At 31.8% G+C, this 17,721-nt stretch overlaps 1 protein-coding gene across 1 annotated transcript in view; it reads right to left on the bottom strand.

Annotated features, from left to right (window-relative positions):
* LOC145726695 (uncharacterized) overlaps positions 1-2,897 on the bottom strand; it is a 35,489-nt gene extending 32,592 nt beyond the window's left edge. Inside the window, exon 1 of the mRNA XM_081975909.1 lies at positions 2,743-2,897. Coding sequence (XP_081832035.1) covers positions 2,743-2,793 — 51 coding nt within the window. The 5' untranslated portion in view covers positions 2,794-2,897. The remainder of the gene's footprint in view (positions 1-2,742) is intronic.
* Positions 2,898-17,721: the final 14,824 nt, after the last annotated feature.

Genomic DNA, 17,721 nt, shown 5'->3' on the forward strand with positions numbered 1-17,721 from the left:
ATCACGTAAAATGTGCATTGGTAGGTTTTTTGCAAAATTTTTCTTTTAGGCAAATGGTTTCGACTAAATAATTCTTTGGAAAAAATCCTTCGACCTGCGGTCTCAGGATTTTATCGTCGAATTATTTAGTCTCAATCATTTTCCAAGCAAAATTTTGCAAAAAATCACCTATGCACAGTTTACCCGATAAAACTTGAACGTCTCGGGATATACCCTATGATAAAACATCTTAGCATTGTGTTTTTTCGTTGAACATGCAATATGTTTTCAAAAAGTATCACATTTTCAAATATACAACCTAATACAAACTTATTACCTTAATTTAGATGGGAAGATCAGTTTGTGGCAGCTCATCGTAGTCTACCCTGTATAATAACAGTTTTCATGATGAACAACAGTTAATAATAAACAATAGGTGAAATAAGCAAATTTCAATTAAAATTCCTATTAACGGCAGCATTTTGATTAGTTTTATTGCCATGGAACTCCTTAAATTCTCATACAAAAACAAACCACTTTATAAAGGTGATAAGCTATTAAGAACATATCTTTCCTTTTACACCCCATCTTTTCTCACTAATTCTGTAATTACCTTATCTTTTAAGGCGTTTTGTAGCAGGTTTACGATAATAATTTGAAAAGTCAGGTACCTCATAAACGAACACGTTTTACTTTGACGGTTTACGAAAAAAGAAAAAAAGTAATAGTTTTGTGGTTATGGTTCATTACTATGTGTACAACTAAATAATAGAGTGTAGTTGTACGTTTTTATTACGTTTATGGAAACTGGTTCTTTTTTTAATAACCTAATTTAGGACAGTTGCCAAAATTACTAGTAATTGAAGAGCAAAACTTGCGAATTGTACGTATAAATTATATGGCTCCAATAAATCTTAATGTTACGTTACTTTAATATCACATACACGTGTCATAGTAAACTTGGATTGCAGTTTTATTGAGTGACATAATTGACAGTAATTAAGAAGCAATAAGTTAAAATGCTTTATGGAATATTTGGAAGATAGGAGGAATGTAAGTGTTTTTTGCAAGTTTGTATACTTAATTGGTAATACTAAGTGAACTTGAAACTCACTCAGCTAATAAAACCAGAAAAATGCAGAATTCTTATTTTTCATTTATGATTTCAACAAAAAAATGTACACACAATAATCCTTTGTGATTTTTAGGTTACCAAAATATAAATAAATATAAAGTTTATCAAACTACACAAAATAACTCGGAAATAAATTTGTATCAACTTAAAGGACTACGTTTTACTTTTTGCTTTAAGTGTGACTCAACTCAAAACAAACTGAAGAACAAAATTATGAAAAATTATCCTCTAAAGAGTACTATTCTAGTGTTTATTTTGGTGATACAGGGTGTCTCTAAAACGTGCACAAATTATTGAATCATAAATGACAATTTTACTTTTCTCCAAAAATAGCACGATTTTAAAGATACCGAATGTCAGGAGCAGGCAAATTACACAAACACTGCATTTGACTTCTTGCACATGTAATAATGTAGTTAATATAATAAATATAAATAATTAAGTTTTTTACCTAATTTTTAGGTTAGGTTGTCAAACTTCTGTGTCCAAAAAATGAGAAGAAGTATTTTAATACAGTGCGTTTTTTTTAACGCGCAACATAGGATTTTACGTGTTAAATTTTTAAGCCCATGTTAGACCATATTATTTTGGAACTACAAGTATAAAACTTGACGGGTGGCTATTTCGTATCCTGAAGCTTAAGTAAATTTACCAATTCGGCCTAAAAAGTGTTAAAAAACTTGCAAAAAATCATCTTTTTTCGAAAAGGTTTTATCGTTTCATACTCCCTGTATGCATTGTTGTTCTTTGTTGTTTTTGATACTGGCACGGCAGGTAGCAGGTAAAATTTGGCGTAGAAAGTAAAACAGGGTGATCATTAACTTTATATCAAGAAAGTTAAGAACAAAAGAAGTATTTTTATAAGTGAATTGTTCAAATTGACCTTCGTTTGAAGCCAAACAGTATATTCCAAACAATCATAAAATGCCCTTTTGACGTTCAAAAGATGTCGGGTCGAGATGCAGTCAAAATAAGTCACTTTACCTGCTACCTGCCCTGCCAGTATCAAAAACAACAAGGAACAACAATGCATACAGAGAGTATGAAAAGATAAAATCTTTTCGAAAAAAAAAAGATTTTTTTCCAGTTTTAAATCACTTTTTAGACCAAATTGGTAGACTTACTTAAGCTTCAGGGTACTAAAGACACACCCGTCAAGTTTTATTCTTGTAGTTCCAAAATAACATGGTCTAACATGGGCTTAAAAATTTAACACGTAAAATCCTATGTTGCGCGTTAAAAAAAACGCACTGTATATTAAGTTAATTACATTGGATACACTAATATTTTAACCACATTTTTACGTTAACTCTATGCCATTATTAAATACTTTTTTGTACAATAATGTAAGTAATACTCGAATTTGTAATAAAAAATTAATTCATTGATGCAGTGTTAATACCAATAATAGAATTGTTGTAGCACAACATAATATAAGGCCTGATGAAACGCAGTTAATAGAACCTTTTCTAGAACAGATCTGTCAATTGTCAAAATTCACTCAGAAAATTCTGTCTCAGAAACTTTTCTTTTATTTCAGAAATTTTTACTTCTAATCCTTACAAAATAAAGTTTAAATAATTATTACAAAATATAAATATGTTCAGAAAACATCAGAGTTACGTTACCTTGTTCCTTACTACAGTGTTACATTCGTGTAGAAACTGCTGAATCTTCATTTTATTCTAAGCAATCATAGGTACACTTCTAACTTAAAAAATATAAGTAACTTTTATTATAAATAGAAGTAAAAGTTGGTTGTTCGTCGACCTTTATACGTACACAACTAAAATCTACTATTTCCAAAAAGAATATTCATCAATAAACATTCGATGGTTGGCGCAAATATTGACTCAAGCTCGCTTTTTTAATTTTTAAGCTGTCGCCTGTAGGAAAACAACTTTTTCCGAGAAAAGTCGTGATAATGATCGATCGTACAGTGACTTGCCGGAATTTTCACTTATTATCCGGCCTTTACACTAAAACCACTTCACCGAACCTTAGTTCAGGACGTTCCTTACAAATTCTAATAAACCGTAGCAAATCTATTGATTTTATTTCGCTTTTTATGGACAATGGTTTATTTAGTTGGCGAGTTATATTTCAACGCTGCCAGTCAGTCTGGAACTAGTGCATTTCTCTTTAGATTAGTTGTTTATGCACTTATACAGGTCAAGGGTAGATGCAATCGTTAAAAGTCAGTGAAATTTTATAAAAGTTGGGTAAAGAAAGTCAGGAAAGTTGTGAATAGTTTATTTCTATAGAAGAAAGTTATAGGAATAAACTTGTTAAGTTGCAATAATAAGTTTTGATCTTGGGGATCTAGCTTTGGAAAAAAACATTTTAATATTCAAAAATTATTATTATTATGTTATTCTGAATATTATTTAAATTTAATACTACTTCTACTCTATGTTTGGTTTTCATAGTTTAACTGATTCGAAATCTTTGTAATATCTTTAATTTCAGTTGTTTAGTAGCAAAGCATCCATATAGTTTCTTCGATAGTCTTTTTACTTGAGCTTCTTTCTTTGCTGCTTTTTTCTTCATCTTCTTCCACCATCTCAACTCTTTCTAAATCCCTAATTTGCTTCAAAATTGTCTGTCACTTTTTTGTTTGGATGCTTTAATAACTATTTGTTTTATCACTAACACTTAATTAGTCTTTAACTGAGATTTATTCACGCACAACTCTAAGAACGATTTTTGCTAAACTAAATTTGTAATCCATTTGTCTTAAATGAAGTGAAATAGACCGAGATAGGTTTTAATGTCACCATATGCTGCCCTTGATTTGTTGGTCTCATGAATTCAAGATCCAGTCGGATTAAACCAGGAAGTATTCAATATCAAAGACTTGTATATGTATGTCAGCGGTTCTAAGGCGGCAAAGTACCTTTACAGATTTACTAAACAACCAATTTGCATCTAGGCAACTGCTTAACTTTGGTTCTCATCGTTTCGATTCGGATTACTTATTATGTTAGTCGCTTCTTTACGGCGTCGTGCAATGTATTTGGTATTATTATACCTTTTAAGGTCAGATTAACCTTTTTTCAAGGTCGGATGTAATAGATGTAAGTACGACTGTAAGTTTAATTGGGCTGGCGGCGTCGTCCAATTAGATTGTGTTGCTATCCATTTTAATTATTCACGTCTTGTACGAGCTCATTAATAAATTGCTACTTATCTTAGCGAATGTTTGATTTACGTGCTAATACCACTTTTTTATTCTAATAATCCACTTTTGTTTGGACAACAATGTTGATTTAATGATTACTGAAAATAGAAGAAAGTTTGATACTTTCCACAATCTTGTAAATTAATTAGCATTTTTACCATATGCATGGTGACCAAAGTGAGGTTATTGTAGAAATGGCACCTGAAAGGAAGATTGAAACATATATTTATATGAAATTTAAAGATTTAATTTTTTCTGAGGTTTAAGTCAACTCAAGTAACAGGTGATGATAATCTAACCTAACTTAAAAAAAAAATTCTGTACACTAAACAAGTTCAAATGATAACAAACTTTCTTCGTTACTGTGAATTATGTAATTTGGACTAAAATCTTTTTGGATGCCTGTTCATCAAATAACCACTGAGGATTAGTGAATAAGGCTAATTTACAATAACTTTTGATAAAAAAAATTGTAGAAATGTTTGCATATCAATTATTAATGATACCAGCTATTGATCTTCGAATAAAGGGGCTGTCAATTAGTATTCCTTCGATGAAATCAATTCTCATTCTATCGGCGCCGTCAAAGCATTTTGCGTCTTTGCATTAATTTTACATTTTACTGGTAGCAGTAATGTATAAAATAATCGGTATTTTGTTATTTGGTCGATTAAATATGAAGTGATGATGGCTTTGAGTAGTTATATTGCGTCGTGTGGTTAACCAAACCGCGTTTGTAGTTTGAAAGTTTAATAGGTTATTATAATTATTATTATTATTATGCTTTTATAGTTTATCAAGATCAAATATTTTTAGAAATTTATAAAATAGAATAAATGTGGTACATATTTTGATTGGTTAGTCATATTTTTTGGCTTGTACAGGGCTTCAAACTTGACTAATGATTTAACCTAGTTTGATCATTATTTATCTTTCTATCAAAAGAAAGTAAAAGAAAGGAATTGAAAGAAAGATTAACAAATTAATTTCAAAATTTAAAATTTCTATCAATATTTGTTCCTAATACACTTTTAATGAACGATTGGGATAACCCTGTATATTGACAAAACTGTTACGTTCACACAGATTCTAGAAAAAAGTTTAAATCAGAAAGTTCGATAGTACAGTAAATAAACATAGCGGATTTCTCATGAATTGTGTGACTAATTTGTTTAAATATTACCTAAATAATCAATTGTGTAAGTTTTGCAATATAAGTGGCAGTGATTAGGGATTACCGTACTAAAAGCAGTTACAGGAAAAAAGTTTAAAATCTATACAAACTATATTGAAAAATCTGTTTACTAGAACGTAAAGTGAGTGATCTGAAAACAGGGTTATTAAGAGTTTCGAACTTAATCTTAAGGTCCGGTTGTACAACTTCAGTTTAGTGTCGAGTTTAATTAAGCCATTCTCAACGCAGAACCCGGTTTAAATTTGAGAGCGGGTTCTACAAGTGAATTTTAAGTCCGGTTTTGTTAAGTTTGGTTCAACATTTTATTCTACAGTTGGCAACTACATTCGAAGCTAACGCATGTATATTGCCTAGTAATTTTGATATTTATTTCAATCATTACATAATAATTTTTGCATAATTTATAGATTAAGTAACACAAAGCCTTCTCCACAAAACTTGTATTAACCCCCAAAAGGTAAATAAAGTGGGGCTCAACTAGTTTCGGGAACAGAAATACCCATTATCAGGAGCTTATAGTATGGTAGAAGGACTGTCTTTTTCCCAGATTTTAAATATACTGGGAAAAAATAACAAATTGCATTTTGTCATCTTCAACCTTAGCTGTTACCGTTGTTACCTTACCAAGGCTTTGTGTTATTTTCCCTTTAAATTTGCTTTCAAATCCACTTTGAGAAAATGGACTTCTATATCGCTTTAATTAATATCTTAGAGGTCTAATACAAATTTTTGCACTTATTTCATAGAATCATCACTTGATTAACAAAAAGAGATCATCAAATTTATTTCTGGGGGAAGTAAAAAAAATTAAACAATCATTGAAAACTAAAAGTATTAATAAAATTCAAATTATACAGAAAATACATACTGGTCTGTCTTAGAACTTATTGGATGAGTAATTCGATTAATTTCAATTTCAAAATGATTTAGCTTTTCTCTGTAGTTTTGCGGTTGTCTACTCACATTTCTTACTAACACAGTGGCTTCAACAAAATGTTATTTTCATATATCATCCATTTCAAAGCAAAATATCTTTTATACAGGGTGGTCCAGTTTTAAATAAGTTCAAGACTAATATCGTAGCATTTAATGCGAAAATTGTTTAATTTTTTTTCAATGAGGAGTTTGAAACAACTTTTACTATAAAAAATAGTTTAAAATTCGATTTTTGAGCCTTAAAGCACAGTGAAGCGTCTAGAAGTCAATTTAATACTAACAAAGCGTAAAATGGCATGTTTAAGCGTATGGAAAATGTAAAAATAGTTTTTTAAGTCTGCTATGTCAAAAACTTGGTGAAGATAACCCTAAAACTCGATTTTCCAAGATGAAAGCAGTTTTAAAGCCCTAAAAATAGGCCAGAGTTCTAAGAAAATGACAATATCCTTGAAATGTATTTTGAAATTATGAAAATTTACTTCAAATGCAAATTTTAAGCTTTTGATGTCACTTTTCATTGGTTCAGAGTCACTTTTTGGTGTCCAAGTCAATTTTCAAGGTTGAAATGTATGAATTTGTAGTCAAAAATTCTAGATAAATTAGTTTTTCATGGCTACTATTCCATTTTCACTACTAAAGTTTTTCAACTTATCTGAAAACTATAACGACTGACTGAGGATTAGTGGATAAGGCTAATTTACAATAACTTTTGATAAAAAAAATTGTAGAAATGTTTGCATATCAATTATTAATGATACCAGCTATTGATCTTGGAATAAAGGGGCTGTCAATTAGTATTCCTTCGATGAAATCAATTCTCATTCTATCGGCGCCGTCAAAGCATTTTGCGTCTTTGCATTAATTTTACATTTTAGTAGCAGTAATGTATAAAATAATCGGTTTTTTGTTATTTGGTCGATTAAATATGAAGTGATGATGGCTTTGAGTAGTTATATTGCGTCGTGTGGTTAACCAAACCGCGTTTGTAGCTTGAAAGTTTAATAGGTTATTATAATTATTATTATTATTATGCTTTTATAGTTTATAAAGATCAAATATTTTTAGAAATTTATAAAATAGAATAAATGTGGTACATATTTTGATTGGTTAGTCATATTTTTTGGCTTGTACAGGGCTTCAAACTTGACTAATGATTTAACCTAGTTTGATCATTATTTATCTTTCTATCAAAAGAAAGTAAAAGAAAGGAATTAAAAGAAAGATTAACAAATTAATTTCAAAATTTAAAATTTCTATCAATATTTCTTCCTAATACACTTTTAATGAACGATTGGGATAACCCTGTATATTGACGAAACTGTTACGTTCACACAGATTCTAGAAAAAAGTTTAAATCAGAAAGTTCGATAGTACAGTAAATAAACATAGCGGATTTCTCATGAATTGTGTGACTAAATTGTTTAAATATTACCTAAATAATCAATTGTGTAAGTTTTGCAATATAAGTGGCAGTGATTAGGGATTACCGTACTAAAAGCAGTTACAGGAAAAAAGTTTAAAATCCATACAAACTATATTGAAAAACCTGTTTACTAGAACGTAAAGTGAGTGATCTGAAAACAGGGTTATTAAGAGTTTCGAACTTAATCTTAAGGTCCGGTTGTACAACTTCAGTTTAGTGTCGAGTTTAATTAAGCCATTCTCAACGTAGAACCCGGTTTAAATTTGAGAGCGGGTTCTACAAGTGAATTTTAAGTCCGGTTTTGTTAAGTTTGGTTCAACATTTTATTCTACAGTTGGCAACTACATTCGAAGCTAACGCATGTATATTGCCTAGTAATTTTGATATTTATTTCAATCATTACATAATAATTTTTGCATAATTTATAGATTAAGTAACACAAAACCTTCTCCACAAAACTTGTATTAACCCCCAAAAGGTAAATAAAGTGGGACTCAACTAGTATCGGGTACAGAAATACCCATTATCAGGACTATGGTAGAAGGACTCTCTTTTTCCCAAATTTTAAATATACTGGGAAAAAATAACAAATTGCATTTTGTCATCTTCAACCTTAGCTGTTACCATTGTTACCTTATTTGCTTTGTGTTATTTTCCCTTTAAATTTGCTTTCAAATCCACTTTGAGAAAATGGACTTCTATTTCGCTTTAATTAATATCTTAGAGGTCTAATACAAATTTTTGCACTTATTTCATAGAATCATCACTTGATTAACAAAAGAGATCATCAAATTTATTTCTGGGGGAAGTAAAAAAAATTAAACAATCATTGAAAACTAAAAGTATTAATAAAATTCAAATTATACAGAAAATACATACTGGTCTGTCTTAGAACTTAATAGATGAGTAATTCGATTAACTTCAATTTCAAAATGATTTAGCTTTTCTCTGTAGTTTTGCGGTTGTCTACTCACATTTCTTACTAACACAGTGGATTCAACAAAATCTTATTTTCATATATCATCCATTTCAAAGCAAAATATCTTTTATACAGGGTGGTCCAGTTTTAAATAAGTTCAAGACTAATATCGCAGCATTTAATGCGAAAATTGTTTAATTTTTTTTCAATGAAGAGTTTGAAACAACTTTTACTATAAAAAATAGTTTAAAATTCGATTTTTGAGCCTTAAAGCACAGTGAAGCGTCTAGAAGTCAATTTAATACTAATAAAGCGTAAAATGGCATGTTTAAGCGTATGGAAAATGTAAAAATAGTTTTTTAAGTCTGCTATGTCAAAAATTTGGTGAAGATAACCCTAAAACTCGATTTTCCAAGATGAAAGCAGTTTTAAAGCCCTAAAAATAGTCCAGAGTTCTAAGAAAATGACAATATCCTTGAAATGTATTTTGAAATTATGAAAATTTACTTCAAATGCAAATTTTAAGCTCTTGATGTCACTTTTCATTGGTTCAGAGTCACTTTTTGGTGTCCAAGTCAATTTTCAAGGTTGAAATGTGTGAATTTGTAGTCAAAAATTCTAGATAAATTAGTTTTTCATGGCTACAATTCCATTTTCACTACTAAAGTTTTTCAACTTATCTGAAAACTATAACGACTGACTACAAAGACAGTTTTTAAGCCTTTCAAGTCAATTTTCACAGTTTCCAAGTCAATTGTCAAGGCTAAAGTCTTTCAATTTGTCTGAAAACTGTGAAAACTGCATACAAAGACAATTTTTAAGCCTCTCAAGTCAATTTTCATCGTTTCAAAGTAAATTTACTGGTTAATAAGTCAATTTTCAAAACTAAAGTCTTTCAATTTTTCTGAAAACTATGAAAACTGGCTACAAAGAATTTTTATAAGCTTCTTAGGTCAATTTTCACCGTTTTCAAGACAATTCTTCAGTTGGGTTGGGTTGGTTTTGGGTCTTTGAACGTAATAACTCAATTATCTCGTAAACAAAGTTTCAAATCAGAATTTTATATATAAAAGATACTTATTTTGTTAAATTGAACAAGTAAAGTAAAAAAACTGAATTTTTTTAAAAATATCCAGTGACGTAGAGAATAAGGTAGACAAATTAACACACAGAAATAGTTTCGACAAACGTCATTAACATCACCTAATGAGTATTAATTTAATATGTATTTGTTCCAAATTTGATTAAAATTGCTCCAGCTGAACTTTTATGGACTGTATTTTCCTTGAGAAGCATTTTTTATGAAAATGACATAATGTATGTTAACTTATTTTTTGAAGGCTATCGATTGGTGAATTATTGACATTTAAAACTGGACCACGCTGTATACCACTTTCATATACCACCATTATTGTTTTTTATCGGACCTCCCACGCCTAAGCAAAACCTTAATTAAACCTGCCTTAAGTCAAACTCGAGATATGACACACATGAACTTCAGTTTAACCTTAAATTTGATCTGTACAACTTAAAAAATGTTTTTCTCTTGTTCTTTTTGCTCTCGGGAGAGCATGGTGACATCATGTTTTCATTGCTCGGATCGTATTTCTCCATCCTGCTCTGTCCTGAGGTGCAAGAGAAGCTTCTTGCAGACCGTGACCAATGATTTCTTTGGTTTGATCCACCCAGCGCGTTGGAGACCTTCCTCGTGGTCGTTTACCATTAATCTTTCCCTCCACAATAAGTTTTGGAAAACAAAACGATGAAGAACGCTGAAAAACGAAAAAATGTTTAAGTGAGGTTAAAATTTTGAGGGCGCTCTAAACCGAGGTTGTACAACCGGGCCTAAAAGTCTCTCAATTCCTAAAAGCACATAAAAACCAACTGCACAAAATAAGATCTTTTTTATTATTGACCATCATGGGAGCATTTTTGTTAATTACAACAATCCTCCAAATCCTTATATCTTCTTGTTCTAAATCACTTCAAAATAATTGATGCTTAGTTCTCGTTCTATTAAACTTCACATCCTCTCGATGCTGTCGTGTAATGCGATGTTAACATATTCTCTAGTGGTGAAATACATCCGAAAGCTAAAATAAACCATAGAAATGAAGAAATAAAAGCCCTCATCCAAACGTCTGGCTGGCGTCGAACACGTGTTACTCAAATTAGACTCCTACCATATGTCTTTCGTCTCCTCTACTACGTGTTTTATTTTTATTGGTCCTGACAAACGGCAGCCATCGGTTTAAATCGGTCTCATATCCAAGCAAACATCGAGGAAAAACAAGAAAAAGGTCTATAGGTGGTCCCGACAATTTATTAACATTCGAATGAGGGTAAATAGAGAACGGGGTTGAAAAATGTCTTTACCAATACTAGGGCATTCAATAACTGCCATCTTGAGCAATACAATGTGTTTATTAGGACAATATTGATCAGGGTTTCCGTTTGATTTTATCGCATGACGACAGTAGTAATAGAGCTGTTTGTTGCGGTGTTAAATGGAGCTTTAACAAACTAAACCAGTTACGCAATATTTAACACACTAGGACTCTTACAATAAAAATAATGGTACCAGGCGCCTTTGAAAAGCTCCAGAACCCAAAGCATAAAGTCGTAATTATTAATTAGCTGTACGTGACGAACTGAATGCCATTTTCTCGATTGCTGCTACTGCCATTAAAGTGGAGATGCAAATTAGCCACATCCGGCTGGATTCCTCGAACTGCACTTAGATAGAGTGTAATATTATCGCAAAAGAAGCAAGAAATCGTAAAATCTTTCCTATTAATAGCCGCTTTGTGTGAATGTGCAGTAAATGTAAGCTTCTGAGAGTCTCAAGAGGCATAAGTAGAGAGTTCAAGTCACACGCCCTGCATTTACTTGTTAAATGATATTCAAACATGAGAAGGCAATATGGCTGTTACCGAGAGCTAGTTTATAATGGTTTTAATAAAAAAATGTTCTCAACGTATCAGTTATCTGTAAATTAGGTGAAGAGTAATACTTTTGTGGATGGTGAAGTAAATCTAAGTCAGAAATGTCACAAATAAATTAATAATTCAGTCCAAATATAGAAGCACTTGTGTTGTAATTAAAGGTTATTGAACTTCTCATTATTGTTAATTTTAACATACTATCTTTGCATGCTTTTTAAATTATGTGTCAAGTTGAAAATACCGAACTTCAGCTTAAGAAACAACCATTAAACATTATTTATTGAAGATTAATGAAGCTCTACAACATTATGGAAAAGTTTGAAAAGAACGAGAAATTATACATTTCTGAAAATTCTCTTAAGAGCTTTGAGTAACTCAATATTAGATTCTCAAGTTCAAATAGCTCAAAATGCTGACGATAAGTGTTCATCTAGCTCCAAATTGCAAACTTGTCGTAAGTTACGAATCTCATATTTTAGTTGGATTTGAGCAGTAAGAATAAAATAATATGTCTGGAAGAAAATTCCACATTCTTGGTCCTTAAAAAATGTCTCCAAATTGCTAACACAAAAAAATTTATGAAGTATGACTGGAATCGTGCATATCTAAGGTTCTCTAGCTCTAATATCAATTTTTATGATATCAGACTAAGTTAACGATCGAAGTTCTTTGTTATGATGTTCAATTGAGCATCAATTACTTGTGCTCTTTTAAGGGACCATCAATCTAATTAAAATCAATTACCGTTCAGTTTTAGCTGTTTGGATTGTTGGACTACAATATTGACCTTATTCTATACTTTATGGCCACACTGTAACTTTTTAATTTGCTCATCGATAATTTAGTGCCAGAAGAAGAAAAACCTCTTCACCGTTGACGCAGACAAATTATATTTTACTTGCAGGAATTTATAGCCAAGCTTCTCAAGGATTCTCCTCTCCCAGCTTTGAATCATCCAACACACTTTTAGACAATTTTTATGTTTTTGCAAACTCATCAAACATCAAACTTATCCTAATCAACTGTCTTGACTTTCGGCTTAAGATAAAAATGCAACATAAATAACGCTCAAATTGATGAGTCTTTTTCAGCTAATAAATCATAAATAATGAGAACAATGCAAACCTGTCTCCTATTGAATTGTGATAAGATATGTAGTATATTTTTAGCATTATCTAAACAGTCACGGAATTTGGAGTGTATTTTGTTTTCATCTCAGCGTCACTCTAATCATCTCAAGTTTGGTTAAAAATTATGGTGTCAAAACTAAGATATGAAGAGAGCAAATGACTGCATTTGGCAAAGTATAGAAAGTAAGAAAGAACTATTGCAAATCAATGCTCTAGTATAGACAAAGTTAAATCAGATTAAACCATAATTTTATAAGGCCCGGTTGTACCGGGTGACCCAATAGGATTGTTCCTCGACCATATCTCACAATCTCATTTTCTCAATATTTCAGGTTAGAGAACGAGAATTTGAAAAACGGTTTTCACTGGCCTATTTGGATGTTATTTGGTTACTTTTTCATAAAAAAACATTTGTTTTTTTAATTTTTTTTTTTGGAATTTGATTCATGGTGTCAAAAGTAGCCCCCTGGCGCAGAAAGATTCAACTAAATTAACTATATTTTGGTTGATTCTTATTGCCCAAGAAATAATCTTTTCAACAATACCGAATTTGTTAAAATTGGTCAAACCATAACGGTTATTGGTCAAACCAAGTTAAAGCAGGCTATTGCAAAAACAATTGAACACCTCACGCCATCTTTGTTTTTGAAATAACAGAAATTTGTTTTTTACGAAAATGATAGATAAAATGATTCGCTTTAAAAATGAGGAAAAAAAAAACTCTAGTTTATTGTGCAAAATTTATAGAAAATGCAATTTAAAAATTTAAGATGGCAGTTACGGCCTCTGGTGGTAATTTTTAGAACTCGAAAATATTTTGCAGCGATTCTTCATGGCCGATTTACCTAAAAAAATGTTTACCCCAAAATTATACCACGAATGGTTCCCGAGATATCTCGTCTTATTGGGTCACATCTGTCTGTGACTGGTATTTGAGCTTTCCTATATGAAATGCATTGTTGTCAAAGTGACATTTCTAACTTGAATCAGGTTGAAATGTTGAACCACTGTTGTACAAGTGAGTCTAAGTGGCATAGGTACCAAAGTACCAAATCGGATGTGACATCATTCGACAGTTGGTCACGTGACTTCTTCATTAGAAAGTCTTTTTAAAAATTTGTGACCAACTGTAATAGCGTCACATTAGTATTGACACACTGACACATTTCACATACAAAGTATAAATCCATCTTTATCTAAAACATTGATTTGCAATAGTGGTCTCTTCTTCTTTTTACTATGAGATGCCTATGTATATAACATATCATGGGATGGTAACAAAAAATGTGTAGTTTGTAATTATATGGGAGAATGTTTAACGTGAAAGTCTCTTATACAGATAGAGTTGCTTAAAGTCAAAAAAACAGAAACATGTGTCGCCGGATTATCATTGTTGTTCCTTTCTGCTTCACCTTTTTTAAAATTATAGTTTGACTTGAATCGTCAAACGGTTTTTTAGCAACTGGAATATTCAGAATGAATGTATTACAACTTAATACATGTTTTAGCTAAATTAGTTTTGAATGTTATTTACATTAACCTTCCCTGCTTTGAATAGCAACATTGACTGACGCGCTAAATCAGAAATGTATTATTAGAATGTAAAATGTCAACCAATTTGCTAATAAATATTCCAGACGAAGACGACCTTTAGCACCATGATGATGATGACACTCAAAGAATCCATAAGAACAATGTAAAGGCGCGATCAAATAGTAATGGCGTAATATTCGACTTAGGTCATCGACGATTTGCTTTATTAATTAAGTATTATTGATATTGTCGTACAACCGGAACGCTTTTATTTAGTTGTTTGTACAGAAGTAATTGTTTGAGTGGTAAAACAAGCATTTACCTTAATTTTTTTCTAATAAATTGTATTCAACCTACTTACATAACTCCAATAAGTGGGCATTAACATGTGTGGTAATACTTTACAAAAATTACCACAAATCAACTTGTGATAGCCTACGACCTAAAAATTATAATCATCCTTGTTGCACACAAAAATGGATTTTGTACAAAGACACAAATGGATTTCAACAATGATAAAGATTCGTGTCAATGTTAATGTGGGTACCTTTATTTGAACTTGCATTAATTGAATGTAAATTGTTCATCATTGCTAAATTGCAAGAGATTAGCGAGTATTGCGCTTTGAGAGTCTTGAATCGTAATTTAGCGGAAGGATTCGCGGAAAGACTATCAAAGGAAGGAAATCATTTGTATAACTGCAACCACCAACCACCGTTGGCTATTCTAGTTCTGGGAACTGAGACTTAAGACCTATTCACACACTCCATTATTAATACCCAGTTTAAAAGCGGAGTTATTATTCTGCAAACCTACATCGCCAGCCTGTCGGATTTACGATGCTATTCACCTTTCGGTTTGATTTACATTTATGACTGGATTCACTAGACCATTAAAATGTTGCCAGTGTTTACTTGGAAGTGACTCAAATCGGAGTGTGTGACACTTATTGTGGATCACATGAAATATAGTGCCATATAATTATTCAAGAAGAAATATTACCAGGTGTATATGGAAAGTCTTTCTTTATCGCCATTTGCACCGTCGACTTAAACGTCAAAAGTAAACTTAAGTTAAGACTGTGATTTTTTTCATTTCTATTATCACAGTCTTATCTGCCACACGCATAACTTGATGCTAAATGCTACGAAGACAGTCAAATTTACATTGAATCTCAAGTTTAAAAGCAAAACACAATTAATATTGTGCTGTTAGGTAAATAATTTGGAATGTTCTTCAAACAGAATGTCAAAACGATTATAACAGGATGTAAAAACTGAATCTGAAATGTGTATCGTATATTCGTTAAATGTTAAACTGTCATATCTATGTGTAGTCATATCTTGATAATGAAATGAAAAATATACATTGTTATAAGGTTTTTTGTGCCATAAATTTGATTTTTCTTGATATGGAAAGTACAAAACAAATTATATTTTATTTGCCTTTTTGTGATTCTTAGGGACACATTTTTTTTGTAAAAAAGTACAATCAATTGTTGATTCCAGTAATTTATCGGTTAAAGGTGTACAATTTAGGTAACTAGGAAAAGTTAGATTTTATGTATGAACAGATTTCTGCAAAACGAGCATACACAATTAAACAGCACAAGGTGAGTTAGGTTAGGTTAGGTTAATGTGATTTGGGATAGTAAATTGCACCGGTATCAAACAATGTGAAAGAAAATACTGACCACTATCATAACATGCATAAGTTAGAGAATTGACAACTAAAAAGAAACCAAGCGGCCTACATTCAGGTTTATTGGACGCAGATCCATATTAGGTTTCCAATATCCGAAAGCTCAGAGCTTATAAACATGTGGAAGACTTACACAGAACAACTTTTTGATGATATACGTATAAGCGAGTACACACATGACGATGACGTCTATGGGCCTTCAATTCTACGATTCGAGGTGGAGACAGCCATACGGTCTTTAAAAAACGACAAAAAACCAGGTTCTGACAACATACAGGGTGAAATATTGAAATTAATGTGCGAAACAGATAACCAGTTTTTTGATCACCACACTATCTATGATAGAGGAAAGTTCTCCGAAGACTGGCTACAGTCAACCTTTATCGCTATCCCTAAAAAAATGTGAGGGAAAAATGCGAAATGTGAAACAAACATCTCCGAAACGCAGTTGGCTGCAGGTTCTCATCCAGAGGTGCAGAGATATGAACAAACAAGTACACCTGTACTTTATCGATTTCTCCAAGGCTTTTGACAATGTCAAGCACGAAAAGCTCATCGAGGTGCTTAGGAACACTGGCATTTACGGAAAAGATATTCCTATTATCACTAATATGTATTGGAGTCAGTAAAACAAAAATATTCGCTCAGCAACGAAATTGCTGTCAGAAAGGGAGTGCGACAGGGGTGCATTGTGTCACTTCTCCTATTCAACCTATATTCTGAAGAAATCTTTGGAAAAGCACTGGCGGACTTATTAGATGGCGTCAAAATCAATGGACAAGCAATCAACAACATTAGATATGCCGACGACGCAGTAATTATAGTAAATAAGAATAAAGAGCTACAAAATATTATGCAAAACATATAGATATATAGCAAATGAAGAATATGGACTATCCCTGAATATATCAAAAACAAAACAAATGATTATTAGCAAAAGTCAGCATCCTCCAGTGCGTCTAATGATAAACGGTCAGGATATAGATCAGCTGGAAACGTAAACATATCTCGGAACCACAGTTAAGGCGAAATGGGACCAGGCATCAGAAATATGATCACGCATGAAGAAACTATTTACCAGCAAAGACATTTCTCTACAACTAAAATAAAGGTAAGTCAGGTGCTACATACCTTCTGTTTTGTTCTATGGTCTACAGGCTTGGACCACAACTGAGGCCACTTTAAAAAGACTAAAATCCGTATTTTGAAAATATCCTGGACGGAACACATCACCAACATGGAAGTCATGCAGAGATTAGGGAAAGAGAAGGAAGTCGTCTTTGCATTAAAAAAACAGAAGCTGGAGTATTTTGGCCACATGGTGGATAGCAAGAGAGGACCAGGGAGGAGACGACATTCTTGGTTGCACAACCTACGCCAGTGGTTTGGATTGTCATCTGTTGACCTGTTTAGAAGCGCAGTAAACAAAATAAGAGTAGCCATGTTAATAGCCAACGTCCGCAACGGATAAGGCAATGAGAGAAGAAGAAGTTGCTAGACAAAACACCTCAAATTATTTAAAAAGCTGTAACAATAATTTTTTTGAGATCCTTTGCCTTATGAATTTTTGGATTTTTATTTTTTATTCATTATGTTTGTCCTAAATCCTTACTTGAATGCAGTTTTGCACAATTTTTCTAACAT

Source organism: Ips typographus, linkage group LG3 (genome assembly GCF_016097725.1).
Source record: "Ips typographus isolate SLU linkage group LG3, UJ_Ityp_2.0, whole genome shotgun sequence".
Lineage (NCBI taxonomy): Eukaryota > Metazoa > Arthropoda > Insecta > Coleoptera > Curculionidae > Ips > Ips typographus.